Here is a 25,192-nt window from a genome sequence, read left to right on the forward strand (position 1 = left end):
AATTCCCAAGCATGGTTGTAAACGAGTACTTTATTTAGCATTTGAAACATACAATAAACATCTAGAAATGTTCACACAATGTAGATTGGTTCTGCCTAATGTTGGGATGTGGTGTACTGTTCATACCTACAATGTCTCTATAATTTAACAGCAAGTTATTTGATCTTTTAGTTGTGTTTTATGAAAGTTATAGAGATAATCAATTGTATATTTAATTCGTAATTCTGAAGCACAGAATCCTTTTATAAATGAAACTAATAAAAAAAAATTTATTTACTTACATGTTTTTCAAATATTCTATAGAAGGATGCTGTGATTCATCTAATAGTTAACTATTTTAATTTTAATGAATGGTTAGGTTTGGTTGCTATGATTAGAATAGTTAAAAGAAAAGAAAGAAACTTGCCTGGTTGGTTAGGTTAGCTGCAATAGAAATAATGGAAAATCATTATTAAATACCAATTTTTAATTTACCTAAGTAAATTAACCTAACCAACCGTTCACACCATTTCACAGTATTTTTGTAATTACCAACCTAACCAACTGTTCACCCAATGTTGTAGTACTTTTAATATACTTAATGCAACCACTTATTAAAATGGTAAACTACTTTATCAAAACATCGTCATAAAAACAATTATAAATAATATCTGGAAGTAAAAAAAGCCTTTTAGAATTTTTTATTATTGTCTGGAAAAGGGTTTTTTCCTTCAGAATCCCTAAGAATTCTTATGTTTCAATTCATAACATATGGAAATAAAATTTTAAGGAAATAAAATGCTGAAATGAACATTTGATACCTAATTTTAGAAGAAACAACTTTTTTATGCTGATTTTTGTGTCTTTTATGTTTTGGTACCGAGTTTTTGCACTGCTTTTGCCTTATTTTAACACCACTTTTGATCAGTTTTATTTACAATTTTCTGGTGCCCTTAGCTTTTAGGGAAAGGGCAAGCTATATTTTTTATTTATAATAATATTAATGTTTTGTATTGTGTTTAGTTTTACACAATATGAAAAAGAGCGCTGCTTGAAATTTATTACCATGCTGCTTCAGACCATGCCTAATTGACGTTACTTTAAAGCCATGCAAATGGAGCAGGCAGCGTGACTTCAAGTGGAAGGTGTGTGGATGTTTTGGTGGCGTGCAGCCAGACTTGTAGTTGGAGCTGAAGTGCTCACCGGGCGTGGTGTTTGTTCCAGAGCCGGGGAGCAAGAGAGACAGCCGCTGGGAGAGGGACAGGGAGAGGGACAGGGACAAGGACAGAGATGACGACAGGTATTCCAGAGTCCCGAGCTGCTATCAAAGTGATGTGAACTGTGGACACCTCCACATTTAGTACATTACTCCACCCCTTGAAATAATGAAGGGCTAAACTTGTAATTTGTTTATTTGATACGTACACACAATATTAAAAAAAAAAAAGTTTGTCTGTAAAGTCGGTTTACGGACGATCGTTTAACATGATGTCATAACAAAACATTGATGAAATGATTGCATACTTTTATGAATAAAATTGAATCATTTTTATTGAATTATCACTATTTTGTATGGATACAAAGAAGGAGTGAAATGAAATCTACAATTTAATTGATAAATTTACTGTTATTTGCACTCATTAATTCAAATATGTTTATTACTTTAACGAACAGATTATTTTAACTATAACTTTTATACATGTTTGCTATTTAACTTCTTCCAATCTGTGTTATTCTGTTGAGGATAGGACGATGATAGGAAAAGTAGGAAACGAATGGGAGTGTTTCAAGTTTAATGTGCCTCGAAAAAGTCAAATCGATGGTTGTTCCAATCGAGTGGAAGAGAGATAGATGCGGCGCAAGCGTACAATGAGCGTAACGGGACACCTTTTCGTGCGTGCAGCCGGCATTCATCAATTTATTAGGCGTTGTCACGTCAAAAAATTAGAACAAAAGTTTGTATGATACAAAACCCACGATTCACAATTTGGTGTTACACTTGAGCTAATGTTACTCTTTGGTAAAATTTTGATGTGTAGTTTGTATTTTTGTGATGCTTAGATGTTAATGTTTTGTAACTGTCAGCATTATGAGATATAGAATGTTTCATGAATTATCTGAATTCTGTATAATAGAATATTTGTATAGTGATAGAGGAGAGGTTGATAAGGACTCTTACTTGTGATAAAATGCCATCATTTCAAAGTAAGACAATACTAATTCAAGAGTGAGTATTGTTTAATAAAAATAATTTCATGTTTTTACGTCTTTTATAATGGATTATCTTTAATATTATATAATTTTTACTTGTTCTCTTAAAAATGATCACTGTTTGCTCTGTATATTTGTTGCATGTAGAGTAGGAGTGGTTTAGAGGCAGGCTGGTAAGTGAGTGTTTATTTTAGTAATGGATTTGTACTGTTATATTGCTGTGTGAAATGCAACAAATTGGCATGCAGACATAAGCCATGGCTAGGGCCTGGAATTTTTCGCGATCGCGAATTTTGCGAAAATTCGTGCGAATTTCGCATGAAAACGCGATAAGTAAGTACATTCGCGAAAACCACAACATTTCTATATTACACTGCGAATATATCCCCGAAAAGTACCATTACAGTAGAATCCCGCCGATGCGACCCCCCTCTGATGCGTCCATTCCGTTTATACAACCGTTTTTTTGAGAAACCGTGAAAAATTTGAGCAGAGAAAGTCAAAAATTTGAGTAAAATCGGCTGAAAAACAAGTCTGTTACACTTTGTTGGGCGCTATGTGTTCACGTTTATCTTGGCGAGAGCTGTACTGTAAGCAGGCAGGCATACAAAAGACGGCTAAAAATAGATACCACCCCTCTAGACTGTCGACGCGGCAGTGTCTAGCCAAGCTCGGCGCGTCCACTATCGCACGAAAAGCAGTCTCAGCTGTCATGTTATCTTACCCGCCCGCACGAAAATCCGCTGTGGTAAGTTAGCTTCTGCGAGGGCTTAAGAAACTCGTCTGGCCAGGCTGGCTTTAGCGGCGGCTTGACGTCATACGTGACGTGACGCGACGCGACGCTTATCTCTCCCATCCCCTGCTAATTCTTCAAGGCTCATCCCTCTCAGAGCCACAAACAATGTAAAAACACCCCCTCTTTTTTCCAACTAACATTTCAACACATTCCCTCCCTTATTTCAACCTTCTGGGTGAGAAACTGTCAGCATCCTCCTCCCCTTCCACACCGCGTGCGACAAAAGCCAGGTTGTATAGTCCATTCTCGGTAAAATAAATATTTTAATGGGCTTATACGACTGTCCTTCGCCGTTAATATATACTTTATAAGTTTAAGTTATTATGATACAATTTGTTTATTAGTCACACAGCAGTTTCTGCTGAAAAATCACTAATACCTCAAATTTTATTGAATATAAAAATTTAGCAGGGCTGTAAATATATTTATTTTACTGCATAGTTACTTTTCCATCTGCATTCCAACGTGTTTTTTTTTCTTCTTTTTTTTACGCTGTGAAGGGATGTGGAAAATATAATTGCTTGAGCTGTCAAAATAAACATCGCTGACGGCAAGGGCGGGAGCGCATCCTGTCCGTCTGTCGCTGTGATTATCTACTCCAAAAACATGTCACAGCATTTCAGGATAGCATTATTCTTATATCTTTCATTTATAGCCGAATGTTTTCTACCTGATCCACACAAGTTCCTTCGCCACATTTTGAACGAAAAAAAACACCAGCAGGCTAGCATAGCCGAACTCGCATGACGCGAATTCACTTAGCACGAGTATTCATCGGAACCCATTGTTCGGGGTATGGGAGTCCGAGGTGTAATATGAATTTAAAAAGTTGTCTTTTTTACACCATAGACTATTTGAATATGAAATTTATGCGAACAAAGGCGAATTTTTTAATGTATTTGTATATACTTGGGGGGGGAGGGGGGGGGGGTAAAAATGGTTCCGAATTCTCCATTGCGACCATTCCGTTTATAAGTCCGTTTTTCCGGAAACCGTGAGGGGTCTCATCAGCGGGATTCTATTTGCAGATCACTAATACACAAGGTTAAAGTATCCTTTAACCCAAGTCTTGTGTTTCAGCATAATTACCTTATTTTTACATAAGCTGTGTTCGTGTATGGTTTTGATGCCAAAAATTGATCTCGGGTATAGTTCGCACTAAGTTTCTTCTCATTTGTGCGCCGGGGTTTGTTCAAGTGGCAACCCCATGTTCCTCCACTCCATTATTCCAATACCGTAATTATTGAATGCAAGCAAACAACATGGGTTTTATTGTACTGACAATAGCACAGTGATGTGCAAATTTTGCAACTGTAAAGTTTCATGGGAAAGAAAAGATTCCATTGACAAACACCTAAAGTAGGCTAAGCATGTGGCATCGGCAGCCGAAAAAAAAAATTTGTACTTGCAAACATCTATAGCAACGTGTCTGTTTTGTGTAACTGTTTTGGATTTAATTGGCTGTTATTATGCATATTAGTCTATTCCTAGTATACATGGATTATTTATTAAATATGTAAACTATTATATTCAATAACTGCACAATTTAGTCAACATTTAAAATACCAGTAAAATTACCATTGCATAACGAAAATACCGACTTTAAACCACCGCTTTTCTAATTTGAAAGTACTGCTTTTTGCATACTGAAAACACCGACATTTTCCAGGCCCTAGCCATGGCTCATCAACTTTCACACCAGTTCAAATTTTCTGTCATCCACTCTTGATAATAGTAGTGTGTGTAGTCTATACGAAGATTTTAAATTATGTTGTTCCTATGTTAATAGTAGTAGTAGTATTAGTAGTAATTATTATCGGTATGCTAAGTTAATTTCAGTTTTAATCATGCTTTAGCATTTGTTTCTTGCTAGTTTGATTTCTGTGCCTTTAAATGTTTATCTCCTTTGATCTTCCTTGAGGCCTTCTTCCTGTGTAATTCAACTGTGTCATTTTTCTATGCCTTTTTTCCCTCATTATCTTAACATGGCCATACCATCTCATTCTTGCTTTTTTCGTGATCTCATTTGTTCTGTTTGCACCCTCTCATTCCTGATCCTGCTTGCTCGGATTTTCCCAGCATATTTTTTGTCCACACACGAAGTCTCTGTTCCATAAGAGACTAGAGGCCATTAGAGCGACACTGTATGGCTTACTCCTGCACGTGGTACTCGGGAATGACGCTGTAGTTAGCATGTGAGCGATCATTGACACTGCCTGTTGGTAGATGGAGAAGTCGGCATCGACACACCAGCGGTCCTGATAGAGGAAGCTCCCGGCGTGATGATAGGTGAGAAAAACCTCGGCCATTTGCAGGTGGTGGTTTACGGTAGCAACCACACGGTTCTGTGAGCAAGTGTACTTTGAAAATAGTTCTCTTAAACATTGTTCATTCTCGCTCATTTTACTGCCCTTGCTGTAAACATGTATTGCATTACAAAATTCCTTCTGCCTCACGATCTTGGCATAATGTGGGAAAAGGCTATATTTAACCACATTACATTGTGCTAGACTAACCATTTGTTGAGTGTGTGCCTGGGTTGGGGGGAGCCGGATTTCTAATTTTTTCTTATTACATATAGTGTAAAAAGACAAACCTTTATTTTGTGAACTACTTTATTAAGAACAAATTGCTGGTTAAAATTATTTTTATTTATGCATCAGTTATATTAATATTCAAATAATAATAATATTTAAACCTAAAATAGTTGGAATAAAAAATACTCCTAGTAACTTTTGTCATTGGAAATGGAAAACCAAATAAAATATGCCACCAATCCTGGAGATTGCTGTTAAAGAAATCAGGTTATCAAAATATATATCAAATCAATTATGTAGTTTATCGATCCTAACCTCGATTCCCAGCTTGATTCTGATTCTGGATCATAGGTTTACAAAATTTGTGAGTACAAGATTAATTTCACAGTATTTCATATGTTTTGTGACAACTAAGATAAGTTATCCTTTTATAGAGAAAAAAAACAAAAACTACATAAGATTTCAGCACTACGGTTATATCAACATTTGTATGTGGTTTCCTAAATACAAAAATAATTCTTGCACAAGTTTTTATTTTTCCCCTAGAAGACTTGGTTTTTGATATTTTTTGAAAATCCAAACAATTTCGTTTTTTGTCTGCAAGGAGTCATTTTGTACTGAAAAGATGCTCGGAAAACAAAGTAGCTGGGGGATTACCTGGATATCGCTTAGCCAGTTTCTGCAGCCTTGGAAACACTCCTTTTCCCTTCCAATACTGCAGCACGTTACTGCCAGTGAGACTAGAGGGTCCTGAATGTAGGCATTCATTTTGTCAGCTGCTGACTTTGTTGAATGTGTTCCCCAACACTGCACAGTATTTCAGAATTGAACACATGGTTCTGCTTATATGCCCATAACTTACTGTTTGATGTTACTGGTTTTGCGTTTCCCACACAATGCTTCCTTTTCTTATGAAAGAAAGTTTTTAATTATAAATTTAACTTATATTTATTTGCTCATAGAATCGTTCTGTCCGTATCTATGAATTAAGGTTGGGGCTGGGAAAATTAGCATCTATTTTTTTTTATAAATTAGCATTTTAAATTACTGTAAACTAAACATTCATTTATACAAATACAGTACCTACAAATAACCCTCTAGTTTTGTAGAAAGAAAAAAACTTTAATTAAGATAGTTTTTCTAAATCAAAACCAAAAAAAATGCCTTTCTTTACTTTTTAAAAAATTGTTTTGGATAATTCTAGCAAACATTAATTGCAGGTTTAATTCATAGATTACACAAATCAACCATATTATTTGGGTTGGGTTTATATTGTAAAGTTATTTTGGATATCCGTAACTTGCTGCATCACACAAAGATGGCAATATCATGAATCATGCGGGTTTATAGAACAGTTAAGAGAAAATCACAACATGCTTGAAAATGCCAAGTACCTGTAGGCAACACTGCTGTGGTTTGTTTGACACTCGCGCTAAAGCAAAAAATGCAAGAGAGTGCTTTTTTTAATTTCAGACAACCATACACCTTGCATGTGTGATATGTGAAAACTTGCATCAAAGATGGTGTCCATGTTGTGTTAGTGCATTAACTGAAGTGCTGATAGGTCTTAAGTGACAGACGTAAATTAAAATAATTGCATTATACATGCACGTGTCCTAGGCAAACTGTAAAGTATGAATAAAAGTTAAGTTAGGTCACTGAAAATCTACAAGTTGTTTTGTTTCTGTCTAAAAATTGTAGTGGTTATGTACCGTTTATGAAGGATATTTTTACAAATGAATGACATTTCCAACTAATTTAGCAGATAAAAAGCATTTATTTAGAAAATGAGCTAAAATAGCATTTATTTTGGAAGTTAGCAAAAAAATATCATTATTGTAAATTCACAAGGAAATAGCATCTGTAACAACGTGCTACTTTTTCCGGCCCCTCAATTAGACTCCTTGTACTCTGCTGACAATTACGTAAGTACATTATTGCGTTTTTAATATCTTGTACTGTTAGTGAAGTGGTTTTGTTTGGGAATTAAAACCTGCATGTTGCCAGTTAAAAAAATGAAGTATTGGTAGTTACATTTGCACGGTGTGAATTCAAACTTCTTTGAAAGTTGTCAAACATCAGGTTTGGTGTCGGTGTTACCTTTGAATATATATACTGTATAGAAGTCGCGAGCGGATAGGATTTACTCTACGTTTTTCAGAAGCGTATGATGAGCAGCTTGGGAACTTCACCGCTGCAGTGCGCTGCCTGTAACGCCCTGTATCGTCTCAGGTTGTTATTTACACGTTAGTGCAGCACTGTCGCCCGCTGTTATTCCCCCGCACCCCCCACCCATCATTCACTGCAGCTCGAGGTCGTTCAACGGGAGGGGGAAGGGGTGTTTAAAGAGTTCGGCACTTGTCCGCTAGGGACCGCCACGAGTCGATGCCCTAGAGATGGTGGCGATTGCGGCGGCGAATCAACCAACTACCTAAAAAACCTTGTTAGAAATTTTGACCTGGGCTGGCGACTTCTATACAGTATATGTATTCAAGGGTGTTGCGTAGTCCACAGTGCTGTCGGCCTCGCTCTGGTATCCGCCAGCACGTCGTGGAGTGATGAGTAGGGGGAGTGAGCGCGTGGTTGGTTGCCGCAGGGCCCCGGAGGGGGAGGACCAGCCCCCGCCCCCGGACACCCCGCCCCCGCCCAGCTTCGCGGCCCCCGCCCCCGCCGTGCTCATGGAGGACCTGCTGTGCCCACCCGCGCGCGCGTCTCGGCCCGCCCGCCTGGTGGTCGTCCTGCGCGGGCCGCCGGGCTCCGGCAAGACCTTCGTCGCCAAGCTCATCAAGGTGCGTGCGCTCGCGACCCGGCAACGTCGCGTCTCGCCCTGCGCAACTGGTGCAGCGAGGGAGCTAACTCGTGGTTGTTTCCTCAGGACAAGGAAGTGGAGATGGGCGGTTCTGCTCCTCGGATACTCTGCCTCGACGACTACTTCATGGTGGAAGTGGAGAAGGAGGGCAAAGACCCAGAAACTGGTCGGAAGATCACCACCAAGGTGAGAAGAATTGGTGATTAAATATTAGAATTGCATCAGTTAAAAAAAATGGTTTGGTATTATGCATTGTAATACTGCTGTATTTTTTTTTGTGAGAAATTATTTTCTGTGGAAAGATGTCAGCATGATTGATTCAAGCTGTATGTATTGTGTACATCTTCGATTTAATTGCACTTATTCGGGTAAGGTTAATTCTTGGGTAGGTTACCTATATTTTATTTTCCTTGAGGAACCGGTGCCAATCAATAAATCGTAGAAAGTTAACAATTTTTTTTAGCTCATCCATTTGCATACCAGACACATGCAACATAGTGGCCAAAATTGTTCCACCCATTATAAGTCTAGTTTTCATCTTGTTCATTCAAGGCTGCTGCAATTTTTGTTGCATTATATTTTTATTTTATTTTGCATGATACAAATCTTCTGCTGGTTAAATGCTATAGAACTTTAGATAAATGTTGCGATGATCTCTATGTAGTTCTATAGAATGCGAGTGATGATAGTTTACTGCTCCCAACTGTGATGACTTGCTGCTGAGACCATTAGTTACCTATTGCAGGTAATGGAGTACGAATATGAAGCGGGCATGGAGAAGCACTATCACAGCTCGCTGCTGAAAGCCTTCAAGAAGACTGTGAATGACGGGTACTTCCCTTTCATCATTGTCGATTGCGTGAACGACCACGTCAAGCAGTTTGAGGAGATGTGGAGCTATGCCAAGCAAAAAGGCTTTCAGGTAAGGTGGGACTCTTCTTACCATCGTAAGTGTAGAAGGGGTGTTGTTTTCTTCCCGTCCTCCCGTACTCCATTTTAAAACGAGAATAAGGTATTAGCATTTATTGTTTGTTTGTGCTGATATTGCCAGTACAGTTTTTAAATTGTTTCAGCATCAAAATAGGCTGTTTATTGTAATCATTAATTTTTTTGTTCCTAAAACACGTGCTGAAGTATTGCCTTGCTACTAACACGTTTTAAAATTGTTAAATATTAAATATCTAAAACATTTCTATCTGAGGAAAGTAAATTAAATTGTCTAGTTGGTATTAAGATGGATTTCTGTGATTATTGGTACATAATTTTGTTTTGAAAGTGGCTTGTTGTGGGGAAATGCCGTGCAGCGTTGTGAACGGGGTGTTGGCAGGTGTACATCTGCGAGATGGACATGGATGTGTCGACCTGCACGAAGCGCAACATCCACGGCCGCTCGGAGGAGGACATCGCGAAGATCGTGAAAGAGTGGGAGGACACGCCCAAGCACTACCTCAGAGCAGACGTCCGCTCGCTTCTGCAATCTGTGGCCATTACCGAGGTCAGCTGTTCCCTATTCCTCATTGCATGTTCTTTCCACATTTCCTTTTCACCATGTCAATAATCCTCTTCAAAATTTTCTCGTAAAATTAATTTTAATTTTTTCAATACCTCTATTCTTGTGTGCCTGTTCTCTTTTCCATTAAACCCCCCCTCCCCCCCCCCCCCACTTTTCTCCTTTTCATTCTTTTTTTTAATATATATAAAAACTGAAGTGACCTTATAGCACTAAGGTGAGACACTGGCCTCTCATTCTAGATTACTGTGGTTCAAATCCTTGAACAGCCAGTAAGTAGACCATTGATGATTTCTTCCCTTAGTGCTAGTGTGGCTGGTCTCTTGTCATTTTGTGTAGTCTCTCTTGCTGTGGACACAAGTTTTAAGCCTAAATGGTATACAAATTCTCCCGACCATTTTTGTTTCTGTCATTTTTTGAACATTTATTTTTATGATTTCTTTGCTGACTTTTTTATAATTTTCACCTAGTTTATTTCTCCTGTAGTCATTTATCTATTACTCTGGTGGTCTATTTCTCTTGCAGTCCCTTGTCTATTTCTCTGTTGGTCCCTTGTCTATTTCTCTGGTGGTCCCTTGTCTATTTCTCTGGTAGCCCTTGTCAATTTCTCTTGTAGTCCGTCTACTTTTTTCTGATAGTCTTGCATCTATTTCTCTGGTGGTCCCTTGTCTATTTCTCTGTTGGTCCCTTGTCAGTGTGTGTGCTGGTGGCAGGTGGAGATGGAGGACTCTGTGCCGGACGAGGACCAGCCGGAGGCAGCGGAGCCGGAGGCAGACGAGCAGAAGGACAAGGACAAGGACAAGGCTGAGGCCGGGCAGGACCCGGACATCGACGAGGTGAGCCTTCTGCCCCTAGCACTCTGCCTGGGTCCACCCGGCGTTCAAGTTTTATTACTCTACTTATTTAGAATACGAACAATGTTACGATCCTCGCTGCCGAGGGGAAGGAAACGGGAATTTATTTTTTAATTTTGTTTATTTGCCGCATGTGTGATTTTTAAAGGTGTGCATTGATGTAATGTCAAAATTCGTAAGCCCCGCATTCGATTCTCACGAGCAGACCGGATGCGACAATGCTACTGCCTCGACTTGCCGAATGACTTGACGTGCTAAGTCCAAACGGCAATTTACAAGATGAAATTTTTATTGGATATAATTCTTTGAAGGTAGACGACACCACTAAAATGTTACAACTTCTTTGTAATGATTCTCAAGGTTAAATGGTCCTATTCCATCAAATATATTTGTTTGGGACTTGAATTCGTATTTTCTTGATGTGCTTTTTTGCTTATGATTGACATTTTTTCTAGTGCTTCCGCAACAATAAATAATTACCAGAAAACAATCCATATAAATTAATTTAATCATTTAAAGCTATTTTGAATTAAATTTAAATGCATTGGCAACCTTAACATGTAATTATAATTTTTTTAGGATGACATTGAAGACTAAACCAAAAGGTAATAATAAAATTTATATGATCTTTAGTTTATTAAATATATATGTTTACTTAAGGAGTCAAAAGTATGGATAGTATATGAAATACCTTTCAATAGGTAAATATTTAAAACTTTTGTTGAAATACTTTTTTTATGAATTGACATTAATCCTAAAATTGAATTAAAATAATTTCTTTATGTTTTAAAAATGTAATAAAAAGTGCTAAAATTAACAAAAACACAGTAAGAGTTATAAACTGGTCATTGTATGATTTATATTTGATTGTATTAGTTATGTTTCAGGGCATCATATGTACATGGTTGCCATTTTTTCAAAGTCCTATTCAGGGAACGTCAAATCAGGGAATTTGAGTTTGAATCTAACTGCAAATTATTCACCAAGTCCAAAGTCTTATCAAAAAAAATTTTTTGTCTATTTTCGAACAAGCTTAAATCAGTAGTCTTAGGCATTTTTGATTCTATCACGGAGTGGAATTGACACAGTTTTGACATGAGACTCTGGACTCTCATTCTTCTTAATTTAAATCCTAGGCCAGCCAAACTTATTTTGGCTTTACATGTGGTTTCCAAATTATTCACCAAATTATGCAGTGTCAATCCATATAAAGTGGCTTAAAAATATTTGTGGGCTGCTTTGCCATAATTTTTTTTTTAATTATTATTTTTTGACTTGCCAATGTGTTTTTTTTTATTATTTATTTATAGTTTGAATGCAATAGGCATACCAAATTATTCTCCAGTCTGAATATTAAATTCAAATATAGTTAAGGTTATATGTATCTTTTCATACTAAATTTCAATGACCTTCCCATTTGGAAATAAATACAGGAGAAACGAACGAAATTGTATGGCTTGCATTTACCAAGTCAACTTGATTTCAATATTACCTGGTTGTTTATAAACACTATTTCTATTAGATACACCATAGCTTGTTAATACTTTGACTATCACTATCTAGTAGGGATGGGAAAACCGATTCCCAATTTCATCGATACCTACCGATTCTACTTAAATAATCGATAATCGAGAATCGATGATAAAAGTCGATTCCCGTATGTAGCAAAAAAAATTAATTTCACAACATTGCAAATCTGTCAGATACAATTATTTAACGACTCTTTGAGTGGGGTTATGACTGACTAGATGCATATAATATATGCGTCTAGTCGATGTTATAAACAAGTCAAAGTACAAAAATTATTTATAAAAAAATTATCACTGCGTATTAGGAACGGGCGTATTCTTTTCGCGATCGCGATTAAACGACGATAAACGCGAAATCACCGTAAAATACAGTTTTTACGCGAAATCGCCACAACACATTGTTTTTCCACCAAATTTAGTAATAAAATGCGAAATCACAATGTTTTTACAGGATGTTTAAATACTGTGTAAAAGACTTGTCTCGTCACTGGTAAACAAACACCGCAACATGGCCGCCACTAAACATTAATCATAAATGTAAAGCAAACAAAAGCTTACACACGCTCACGTTATAATGTTAAACCCAAAAATATAGTGTAAAAATACGCAAAACTACGGCATTTATTTTCCTTTCAGGCATAATGTTTGGATAGATATGACAAACAGGCGAAGTTTTAAAGCCTACGCATACCGCTCGGGGCACTGACGTCAGCTTGGAACAGCGACAACGGATAAATACAAAAGCAAGCAGATGATTGGGCGAACGGTGTTTGGAACAGCCTTACGTGAGTGGCCATACCACGTCAGCCGGGGGCGCTGGTATATAGTTGGAACAGCGGCGTAGTATCAAGCAGATTATAATGGGCGAACCAGGTACCAGGCTCTGTACTTGTCACCCAGCTGTACGTGGCAGCACAAGCAATTTAAAACGCGCCAAAAAGCGGAAAAATGTAAACAATCATTCATTTTCGAATGGTGTGACGATGATGATTAGTTGGTCAACAGTGTTTTATAGATTTTGTTGGGTCGTTACCACAACGCCGAAATAACAACGAATGAATTTGTGTGTGTTTCTTAAATGTAACTTAACACTGAAATACCACAATCAAGTACAACACTTTCATTTGCTAGTTCTCTAGTTGCTTAATTTTGTTACTGTTTAATTTCACAATTTTTTTTAGTTAATTTGTACTCTTCTCTAAGTTAGGCAAGTTGTATTAATGAAAATAATTTATACTGCTCAAGGAAAGCTTAAAAATTTTTTTTATAGTTTATTCCGTATTACAAAACAAGTTTGACCCCTTTGACATATGAGCCATTAACTTCTAATGATGTAAACATTTATATGAGTTAATAACTTAGTTGTGTACTCAAATTTGATAAATATGAATTTATGATGTATGCTACATGATATATGTATTGAAAGCTGAAAAAAAAAAATGTTGCAAATAGAATTAGAATTATTTAATATTAAGTTAGCTAGGTGAGTATCGAGTATCGAGAATTGAAGGATTTTTTAAGAAATCGATAATCGGGTATCGGAATCGAAAATTTTGGAATCGTCCCATCCCTACTATCTAGTCATCTCATAAACAATTAATTATAAACATTCTTCTGTCGTCGCTTAAATAAACTCTGAGAATATTACATTTCATACCCCTAGGTATGTTTCAGCCCCTCCAATTCTACGTCAGATTCACGACGACCTGTATAATCAGGCGTGTCACCCCCACCCCTCTCTCTCACACACACACACAAAATCCCCAACCGTTCTTGCTCTCTCTGTAGATGTGTTTGTGTGTGTATATTTAAGAATACACTATCTACATTAACCTTGAAGTAAGTTCAGAAAACCATGGAAAAACTAAATTATTTTCACTGGACTGGAATTGAAACTAGACCCTTGTTTGTGTGTTCAGTGTCCACAATGCCATCTATAAAAATGGTCAAGTTAAATTAGTTCCATATTCACCCTTTTGTAAGACTAGGATTTTTTTACCAAGCTTTCAGCATATAGATTTAAATTCATTTTGGATTGGGATATAAAGATTATATTCTTAATATTAATATTATTTTCCTGCTTGCCTTTTAAAATAATGCTAAGCTACTTCACATACCATTTATTTCAGCTACATAAACAATAACCGGTGTACGATTAAAGATAGCCAACTTAACTTTAATTTGAAAAAAAGTAAGTGGTCCTGTAATATTGACAATACACGCAACCTGTATCAGCTGCAAAGTTTGAACAAATTCTAGTAGTATAAACCTTTAAAAATAGTTTTCTCCTGGGTAAAGGAGGAAAATGTGGGCCTTGTCTTGTATTAGTGCGGTCTTCCATTCAGGTGAATACAGTATCCAAACAGGGATTGAGATGTGTGGCTTTATCAGTGGTAATACAGGATTCTAGTGAATTATTTACAGCATTATTTGTACAAATATTTGTACAAAACATGCATGCCTACAATGTTAAAATATTGCAGTAGACAATAGATAACCAACTATTCTCACCATTTCACATGATTTTGCATGTAGCAACCTAAAAATCCATTCACACAATGCTGTAGTACTTTTAAAGTACCTAACCTAGCCACTTTTAAAATCCATTCAAGTATCCAAATTTCCTCTCTTGAAGAATGATGGGAAATGTCTGAAAGTAAAAAAATTACACTTTTTTTTTAGAGGTTTTTTCTTCGAAATCCAAATTTTAGTAGTAAATTCATGATTTTTACACAGATATTTTGCACAGTTTTTTGACTTCTCACTGCTTTTTCTTTATTTTAATGCCTCTTTTGGTTAATTTTTATCTACCATTTACTGGGGTGCTTATCTGTAAGTAACTTTAAAACTTTCTTTAAGTTCATTTTGCTTTTAATCCAGTTTTTTTATGTCCTCTCTTCTAAGTTTTTCCCTTCTATTTATTACATCACTCATCTCTTTAATTTGTAATACATATATAATTAAACAGTTATATATGAAAAACCAATTGTAAAACCTGAACCCATGAATTTTCAACTTCTTGATTTCATCAAGGGCATCATCCATAAACCAATTTAACAAGAGTTTTTCTAGATATTTACATTATTGTAATGAGTGGTTGACATTTCATTGAAATTAAGGATGACTGACTGGTGACAAGTAACCTTTTTAATACAAAATTATCTATATTTGCAGTATTAGTAAGTAATTGGAGATTCCTTATTATATTTATTTATGAAAAGTTGCGTTTTAAGTATACATTTGTATTAAAATATTGTATGTCTTATAATTTATTTTTAATGGGTTTGAATATGCATTTTGTACTGAATATTTAACACATTGATAAAAATATTTTAACTTAAGAGTTAACGTATCTGAATGTCCCAAAATTGTGATGAGATTGTTTTCATGTATGCATTACATGAATTTTTAAACCAGTTTTTTTTCTTCTTCATAATAGTTTTCTTAAATAATTTTGTGCATGTTGAAAAAAGATTTTTTGCTTCTTACCTACATATACTTGCTTAAATGTTTTGTAGGTGTTGCACATTTGTGCATATTTCCAATATAACTTGGAGCATTAAAAATACGTATATACATATTTTTCTACCCACAAATAATAAATATGTTTCATTTGTATATTTTGACTAAACCATTTATGGAAACTTTGCATGTTTTCATAAATTTCCTGATCCTGATTTGGAATCATTTTGTACTTGTGTAACTACCTATTTTGTTTGGTATGGTGTAGTAAAATGTTTCCATTTATAATTTCGTACACACACACACACACACATTCACACACACACATATATATATATATATATATATATATATATATATTTAATTTTAGTTAATATTATAAAACTTATTTCTTTGTGTCTTTATTCTTTATTATTACAATTTGATTTACATGATTCTTTTTTGTTTACCATTACTGTTTAGTAATTCTTGCTGAATCTGGCAAATATGGACAAGTACTGTTCTGTACATCCATTATGCAGTGTGTGTGTAAATGGCTTGTTATTTTTAAGCTAGCACATTGCTTGCTCAAGCATTGACAGAAATTTGTTTGATGCTGTAACATTATACTTACGCACACGAAAAAGGTTCATCACAGATTTTTTTCTGTGGTGACAAAAACCACAAAAATGCTTTTATTAGCACAATTTAGACGGGAATATTTGCGTGTGGCAGGATTCGCAACTGCCCGAAAGTACCATGTAATCCTTAATAAAGGCAAATGTTTTTATTCATAAAAACCACTCATGAAAACATTTCACGCACCAAGTTAAATCCAACTAGACTTTTAACATATCAAAGAGCAAAATCGGGTAAATATACTGGACAGTCCATACAACAGTGTTAAAATAATTTTGTACATCGTGTTACTGTGTTTTTTTTTTTCATCTTTATTTAATATATCAATTTCTGTATGCTCATAATTTTTTTTTTTTTCCATCAACAAACGCGAGAAAAATGTAAACAGAATATTTGGTTGCAGAATAACCAACCTACAGAGTAAAAAAATATGTCAACCTAATCAGGGTGTGTTCCATTACTTCTTAAAAAAAAAAAATTGCTAAATGAACACACCGTATGAATAGTTAATATGTTGGTGTGCATGTTTACATTTTAAAGTAGTTTGCTTTTAAAATTTTCGTAAAATTTATGGTTATCTCTGCTTTTTATTTGCTTGTGCGTCCGGTGGACAGAGAAAAATCTGGAAAATGGGGATATCTCTGGGATTTGAATAGGTGTCTTAAAGACTGTAAAACAATTGGAATTTGACATTTTACTTATTTTTATTATTTTTGTGAGATGGTTCACAAAGAATTAAAATAAACACAATTTTAATATGTAAATCATTAAACCAAAAACTCATCACTATTGAATTACGTTTTCAGTGGCAAAAATATTTTTTAATATTTGAGTCTACATCAGGCTTTCACAAATCTTATTTTTCTTTACTGAATTCTAATATAAAATTATTTATGAATGTCAAATATGATTCCAATTAAATTTAAGCATACAGTGAAATTTATTTTTATCACACTTTACAGGGATCCAAGGAAATTGATGCAAATTACATTGAAATTAGGGATATTATGGATGGGGCAACTGAATCTTAGATATTACAAATTCATTGAATCCTTGAGATTTGAGTATTCACAAGATTAAATGTAGGGTTCCAATCAAGATTTGTTCATAAATAAAATAATTTTGATCTTATGGTCTGAAGTTATGTTTGTACAAGAAATCTTATGATTTGCATGCTTACAATACACTACCTTAAAAATTATTGGAATGTAAAATGCTTGGAAAGCTAAAAAAAACACACACACACACAAACACACAAAGAGAGACAGACACACAGAGAGAGATATTCCATTTTTAAAACATGTGATTAAAAAAAATTATTTTTCATAAAGAAACTTACGTAAACAGTGTAATAGTTAGGACCCCTAATAAATAGTGAAGCGCAAAATATAGCAGTTCTACAGTTGAAATATCTAATAAATCTCAACATTGTGAAGCATGGAAGTTTATAGAAAAATATGACTGCCACGAGTTGATCGACACAATTTATAAAAGAATCACGCTGTTTGTCTTAGATTTGTAACAAGAGAGATAAATTTCAACATCTCAAATTAAGTTTTTTCTCTCCTACAGCTCAAATTGATAGTATTGATGAGTGACACTAACGTGAAAAGTTTCTCTTTGTGTTGTGTGATGCTCAGTTTATCCATTAATAAAATATTTACTGCCTATTGTTAAAGGCTCCGCCTACCCGGGCACACATACGGTGTGCAGAGCTTCAGGAAAAAACAACGCGATTTGAAAACCACTCAAGATATCCGAGTGGGATCTGCTTACGAAAAGCATTTAAGATTTCGTTGAGGGCCGAAAAGTACTTTTGATTTCGGATTAAGTTTTTAAACTGTATTTTTAGAAGAGTGAAAATGGCTAAAACACATGTTTTCAGAGTAATTTTTAGATGTAAAACAACCAGTACAGATTCTGGAAAGCACTTCATGGACTTGCATTACACCTTTATCTTCATTTCTCGGCCATATAATGTTATGGTCACCGCTCAAATTTCACAGTTGTCCTGTGACGACGAGAAGACTGCGCGCCAGTCCAGAGGAGATACCGCGCTAGAAGCACCAGCGAGCGTCGCACTTATCATCCCGCCTCACCGACACACATACACCCCTGACGAGGCGGGCCCTTTAAGGCTATACAGTTCTGGGTTGGTTGGATCTGTACCAGTTTGGTTTTACATCAATAACCTTGGTTCTTAGTTTCAGTTTCGGTAAAAAAAATGAATAAGATTTGCTGTGTAATTTTTTGGTTATTAAAAACAATTCAAAAACACAGAAAAGAGGAGTACACTCTTTGCACTAGCCTTAAACTTTATTTCATTTAGGTATTTTTAAGCTACCCTCAAACATTGAAATAGGTAGGTGCAAATGATGCTTGCATCAAAATCCTGGTGGCGAAGATACATTCTCATTTTCTGGTTCACCATTTTAAGCACTCATCTTTGTAATGCCAGAGATACGTGTATACCTTGGAGACAAGCATATCATAAACCACAAATATTAGCCTACTCCATAGATTTGTATAAAATAGAATAAAATGTATATATTTTTTGAGATATGTAGTTTTTAGAAAAAACTGTGATATTGCTTATATGGTTGGTTGTATTAGGTTAGCTACATTTGAAATATACTTTAAAATATTTTAGATGGTTTGGTTGGTTAGGTTTGGTTAGCTACATTAAAAATACTGTAAAATCATTAGGAATTACCGGTTTAAAATTCAGCCAACTTGACGTAACCCCCTGTTCGTACCGATTCACAGTATTTTTAGTGTACCTTACCTAACTGCTCATTAAGGGGCCCACCTAGTCAGGGGTGTATTTGTGTTAGGAAAGTTGATAAGTTTGATGCTCACTGGTGCTTGTAGTGCGATATCTTCTCTAAGTGCAAGGCTCTGAACTTTGCATATAGCAACTATGATATATGACATATGAGAAGTAACCGTAACATTATGTGGTGGAGAAATGAAGATTAAAGATGTAATGCTAGGCCCTTGGATGCTTTCAAGAATATTTACTGTGTATTTCATGACTAAAAATGATTTTGACTTCCTGCCAGTGTTTATTTATTTACTTACCTCTATATATATCTCAAATGGATGGTTTGTATGTAATCTGGAATCTATAAAGAGTTTAAAATGGTATTCCATTTTAAACTCACCTACCAAATACTAATCACTGTCACAATCACTATTTGTTGTTATTGAGGATTAAGGACAATAAAAATCGCAATATACCAATTTTCATGGTTATCGGTTGAACGGAATAGAAGTTGCTGCACTGGAATGAGTTATAGCCAAATTGATGCAGAAGTTGTCCTGCATGTGCATATTTTTTTTTATATTTAAAAAGGAAGGGTTGGTATTTTACCTAGAATCTATAATGCATTGTAAAAAATTTGGAATAATGAAAGATAACTTACAGTGATAAGATTTCATTATATTTATTGGCATAAACTGTAAACATTTTAAAAATAATTTTCTTGAATGAACATTATTTTTAGTCTATTCTGTTTGTTATGTAATTTAAACTAATACACAGGGTGATAGCACTGTTTGACAGTGTGGTGGACATAGAGAAATTACACACATTTACAGTTTGTATAACTATGACTTATGATTTTCTGTTTGCCCATGGCAATCGGTTGAATGTGTAGAATTTGATGTGGTGTAGCGCCATCTCTAGGGGCGAATTACAAAAAAAAATGGATAGCATAAAACGCTTCGATTTGCCAATTTTCATGGTGATTGGTCAAAGGATGTCCGAGTTTATTGACGTCATAGATAGATACATGCATGCATACATACGTACATACATACGTACATACATACATACATACATACATACATACCAACATCCTATTTTATACATGTAGATTAACGATGGGTGATACAGATTTAAACCGACATCAATCTAATTACCGATATGTTTCTTTATAACAGACTTGATAACCAATATATACTTTGATGATTTAAGAATACAACATTCAAGTATAGGCCCACATACTACTATTTGAATGAGCATGACTCATGAGAGATGAATAAGAAATACAAGTTATGATTTTAACGCATTACCACCAATACACTGTCTCATCTCAACCTTATTTATTTAGATAGCTATACACGAAAGGTGATACGTACAGTATTTTAAAATAAAACTTAAATAATCAAGATGTCAAAAAACGAACAACTTTAAAGAAAGCGTATTCCACATATAAGCTAATCTCCTCGCTGCAAATAATCTTGGGCTCTATGCATCATTTCTTAAATGTTCGTGTCTATGATTTCAAAGGGCCTAAACTATTTAAAAAAATTGGTGACACCGAATGAATGAACTTTTACTTTTTTCATGTTTATCACTTCATTAAGTATAGGTTGGAAATTATTTCAATGGAAATCCAGAAAATTGGGAATGTTAGCATATACTGATATTTAAATGATTAAATTGGTACGTCAATAAATAAAATAGGTAATTGCTTTTTCATGCCTGACATGTGTGGTCAGTTGATTAAATACTTGTGCTCTGGATTTACTGAAACAAAGCTAAAGCATGCCACAATGTTGTTTCAAGTTTTGGAATGTGTTGGTTACAATGATGGTAGTAACTGTTGAAAAGTTGAAACGATTGTTGTAATTTTGTAATTGTTAACGATGATTGTAGTAATTTTTTGAAAATATTGCATCTTAAGTCCTCTGATTTTTGTGAATCTCTATAGAGATCCATAGATGGAATCTGTGTTTATTTATATGTATAAATTGGGAAGCAATTCTACCAAAAATATGATCTCTTGGAACTATAGCATATACTTATTTAGGCTATTACTGTACATAAATGGAAAAAAAAAAATGCTTTTTCAGGATATCATGATTTTTATGTTTCGTTTTGGTTTGTTTTTGTGTATAAAGTTGTCGTTTATTTTTTTTTTTCCTTACAGCAAGGAGTTTCCAGAAATATTTTAACGGTCTGACCTGTCGACCATTTGTTTTTATTTTATTTATTAATGTGTTTGCTTGCTGTTGGAGTAATGTGCTGGCTGTAGTGGCCACTAGTGTTGACTGATGACCACCTGTGAGTTATTGTGTTCAGGAGCTCTCAAAGAATCCGTTCATCAGCAAGTGGGAGCGGCTAGAGTCCGCAGGAGAGAAACTGAGTAAGTGCCACTTTCACTGCTTTCCTTCCTCCCCCATCCCACTAGAGGTGGAGATTAGTTTATACTGCAGTGTTACATGGGTTAATCTTAATTTGTAATCATGCCAGAAATTCAAAAATTTTGAAAGGTTAAAATGTCTCAATTGATTTAAGTAGAGATAGTTTCTTTCCAGCATTGAATTATTTTAATGTAAAAACAGAACTACTGGAGTATCTGGTTTGCTTTTGATTAGTAACCGTGGATTCACAAATTTGCTATTTTATTTACCTGATTTACTGTTAAAATGTGTTCACTAAATGCATCAAAAGTATTTTTTTTCGATAATTATTTTTTTTGTTAGTGTTTATAAAAAGTTAGAATAAATAATGTTTTTCTGAGCTAATTTATTCCCTGTTTGCAGATCGGCTGGATGGGTTAGCCAAGAAGTGTAAGGGAGACGATAAGCCTCAGTCATTGGAGGATTGGCTGCAGTTGACGGATTATTATGACAAGCGTCAAACAACGCCAGGAAAAAAGAGGGTATGAACGTGTTACACGTCAGCATTTCATGGATTTAATACAATTATTGCTTGAAAGAGGTCCATATAGGAATCTTTCCTCTGTCTTTTGCTTGAAATCATCCTTTAAAAAGTATTCAAAAAAAAGTTTTAATAGGGTGTCTACCAACCATTAGACCGGGAAAATGGCTGGGATTTGATTTGGCGGGGAACTAACGGGGGAATAAGTGATGAATTTGTAGATAATTCAGAGAATTTTAAGTTATGTTTGTAATCCATTTCCAGTTTACGACGAGTGAGGATTAGCTACTTATTTTTTTCCCCCCATTCTATGTCATCAGGCCAATGGTAAATGTCTTTGTGAGCGAAGGTGCATTGCTGGAATCACAGCAGTGTGACTGATGCGTAGGATGCGATGCGACAGAAAAATATCCGGACGCAGGCCTCTGTCCACCCCTTCCCCCATGGAGTTTTAACAGCCACCTGTGATGGTTATCTTGGCAGCCGAGGCAATCAGCAATCATACAAGTTATATGCAACTGTGAAATATGCTATGCATACGTTACTGTCAATCACGGGTTGCTGTTGTAATTATCAACTAGGCTGTTGATTACATGCGGTGGTTATTTTTCATGCACAACTTATCAATTGTGAAAGAATGGTGACTAAAATGAACTGGGCTGGATGCACTCACCAGAGATCAAGGCTTTTCTTCCCAGTCGTTTTCTCAGTCGAGTTTACACCACCGTACCATGTCTGTCCGTGCTTTTCGACGTAACAGGTCGCCTGTCGTGTTTTATAAAAAAATATCGGGGAAACCCAGAAATTTAAAATTTCTAAGTTGGTAGACTCCATGTTTTTTAATATTTAAAAGCCATAAAAAGAAAGTATTAAAGTTTATCATGTGTTCAAATAATTGTAATAAAGATAAAGGGATTAAAAACTTTTTTCCCCCCCCTTCGTTTGTCAATCAAACTCTAAGTTTTTTTTCATTTACACAACGCATTGTACTGCTCATTTGCCAAATGTTTATTAATTTTTTTGTCTTCCTTTTCAACACGTTAAATTTATTAGTGAACTCGACTTTAAAACGGTGGCCCGAGTTTTCGAGCGGAACGCCAGTTGGCAGTGCAGTCGTGGAACCCGCCCCCTTTTTAAATAATTGTAATGAAGATTAAAATGTGTATTTAATTTTTTTTTTTTTTTTTCGCTTGTCAATCAAATTCTAAATTTTTGTTTATTTACACGACAAGTTATTCTGCTTATGTTTCAACTTGTTGAATTCGAAACGGTGGGCCGAGCCGCGGAGCGGAACAGTCGCGGAACGTGGGCCCTGCCCCGGCGGTCAGGGCCGGCACGTCCACACGGGCGAACTAGGCAACCGCCTAGGGCGCCAAGTAGCTGGGGGCGGCGCAGCACGACACATAACAGCTGATACGATATGTTTAACGATTATTGAAACTAGATGGATATGGATTTTTGTAACTGTTTGGAATGTTTATATTGATATAAGTAATTATTTAAAGTCCACGGTGACCTGTTTATGATATGTAAAAAAATAAAACACAAGCCTGCTTACATTTTATTGTTGGCAAAATCTTAGGCTTACGTGTTGTATTTTGAGACATGGAAAAAAAAATTTTTTTTGGGGGTGTTCCGAGGGGTGGGGAGAGGGGGGCAGCATTAAGGTTTTTCGTCTGGGGCGCCAATTGACCTTGCGTTGCAGGTTCGCTGGGCCGACCTGGAGGAGCAGCGCGAGCAGGAGAAGATGAGGGCCATCGGCTTCGTGGTCGGCCAGACGGACTGGTCGCGCATGACGGACCCCACCTTCGGCCAGGGCGCGCTCACCCAGACCAAGTACATCTGAGGACGGGAGATCCTCACCACAATTTTGTGACTAAGAACTCATAGGTAGATCAGTTTTCATTCATTAGTCTTAGTGTTCGTGTGTAGCCTAATGTTCTTGAAGTGAACAGTGGTTTTATTGTTTGCAACATAATCGTTTGATTTTATAATTACAAAGTATTTTGAATGCTGACTTTACAATACATCGGGAACCTTGTTTACATTCCTAACAGTGTTATTCTTCTAAGATGGCTAATATTGGTAATTTTAAGTGATGTTAGAGACATATTTTGAACTTTTTTTTTTTTTAGTGCTATGAATGTGAAGTGTATTGGTTACACTGTCGACGTAAGAGTTGTTTTGTCACAGTGTATAAACTATTTCTTACTGAGCAGTTCCAGTTTGCATATTATAGTTTGTCGTAACTCCAGTGTATGTAGCTAGTGTATTTGCGTTGTATCTGTGTGTACGTGTGTTTAAGGAAATACTTGTTACTTTAAGGACTGAGTTAGTTTGTTTGCAATGTCATGCGAACAGCATTTCTCTTAGAATAGTTTTAGAATTCGGTACAACAAATGCTTTTGATTATGTTTAAATCTTGGGTTTCAAGCATTTTTCACCAGTGTATATTTTCATTCTTTTGTGCAACTGATGTAATATATTTGCATTACAAAAATAAAATGATTCTTCGATTACAAATAATATTTGGTCCTGTTTTTTAAATATTTGAATTCAGATTTGTGTCGTGAAACTATCAACTGGGGAAGTACAATTTGAAATTTGTATGTGAATCTGATATTAAAATGTAGTGAAATTCAGGTATACTGTGTCGTTAAATATTTTACATGTCTAAAAATTAATGCAACCCAAAGTTATTTATTAAATTGATCCTCAGACTTTTTGTGTCAATGTCCATTTAACTATATTTTTACTTCATTCCAGGTTTTTTTATATTTATTTATCATTCCTGATATTTAAAAAAAAAACCTTTCATTTTTGTCCAATTTTATTGTAAAGCTTGTTTGATGCTGATTACTACTATTGGTAGTTATCCGCTTTTTTTTTATATATATATATTCTGCCATTCTTACCTAGATGTAGTTTTTACATCTAAATTTTAAGGTACTTAAACAAAGAAAAACTTTCTGGTATATTTATCACAACCTCATGTCCCTGATTGGCAACATCTTATTTTGAATGTTTGAATGGCCAAGTTCTTTATATGTCTGTGCTGTTTCGCTTTTATCGTGCACTTATCGTTCATTTTGGACTCGTAATCTATCCACACTTGTTCTATATGGGTATTTTGAATTCAGGGCACTCTCTAGAGGAAGTTTTCTAGTTGATTGCTGCACAACAAACGTGATATTTATCCACGACGGGTAAGTATAT

At 35.4% G+C, this 25,192-nt stretch overlaps 1 protein-coding gene across 3 annotated transcripts in view; it reads left to right on the plus strand.

Annotated features, from left to right (window-relative positions):
* Nucleotides 1–25,192, plus strand: part of LOC134534300 (protein PRRC2A-like) — a 108,981-nt gene that overhangs the window by 58,153 nt on the left and 25,636 nt on the right. For 2 of the 3 annotated variants that reach the window (XM_063372665.1, XM_063372666.1), the window contains exons 17-26: nucleotides 1,204–1,279; nucleotides 5,213–5,275; nucleotides 8,120–8,312; nucleotides 8,399–8,518; nucleotides 9,078–9,254; nucleotides 9,660–9,827; nucleotides 10,556–10,678; nucleotides 21,395–21,458; nucleotides 21,859–21,977; nucleotides 23,682–24,499. In XM_063372665.1, coding sequence (XP_063228735.1) covers nucleotides 1,204–1,279; nucleotides 5,213–5,275; nucleotides 8,120–8,312; nucleotides 8,399–8,518; nucleotides 9,078–9,254; nucleotides 9,660–9,827; nucleotides 10,556–10,678; nucleotides 21,395–21,458; nucleotides 21,859–21,977; nucleotides 23,682–23,822 — 1,244 coding nt within the window. In that variant the 3' untranslated portion in view covers nucleotides 23,823–24,499. Of the gene's footprint in view, nucleotides 1–1,203; nucleotides 1,280–5,212; nucleotides 5,276–8,119; nucleotides 8,313–8,398; nucleotides 8,519–9,077; nucleotides 9,255–9,659; nucleotides 9,828–10,555; nucleotides 10,679–21,394; nucleotides 21,459–21,858; nucleotides 21,978–23,681; nucleotides 24,500–25,192 lie in introns of those variants that run through there. The other variant, XM_063372667.1, reaches the window with a different exon arrangement.

The sequence above is a fragment of the Bacillus rossius genome, chromosome 7 (assembly GCF_032445375.1).
Source record: "Bacillus rossius redtenbacheri isolate Brsri chromosome 7, Brsri_v3, whole genome shotgun sequence".
Classification (NCBI taxonomy): Eukaryota; Metazoa; Arthropoda; class Insecta; order Phasmatodea; family Bacillidae; genus Bacillus; species Bacillus rossius.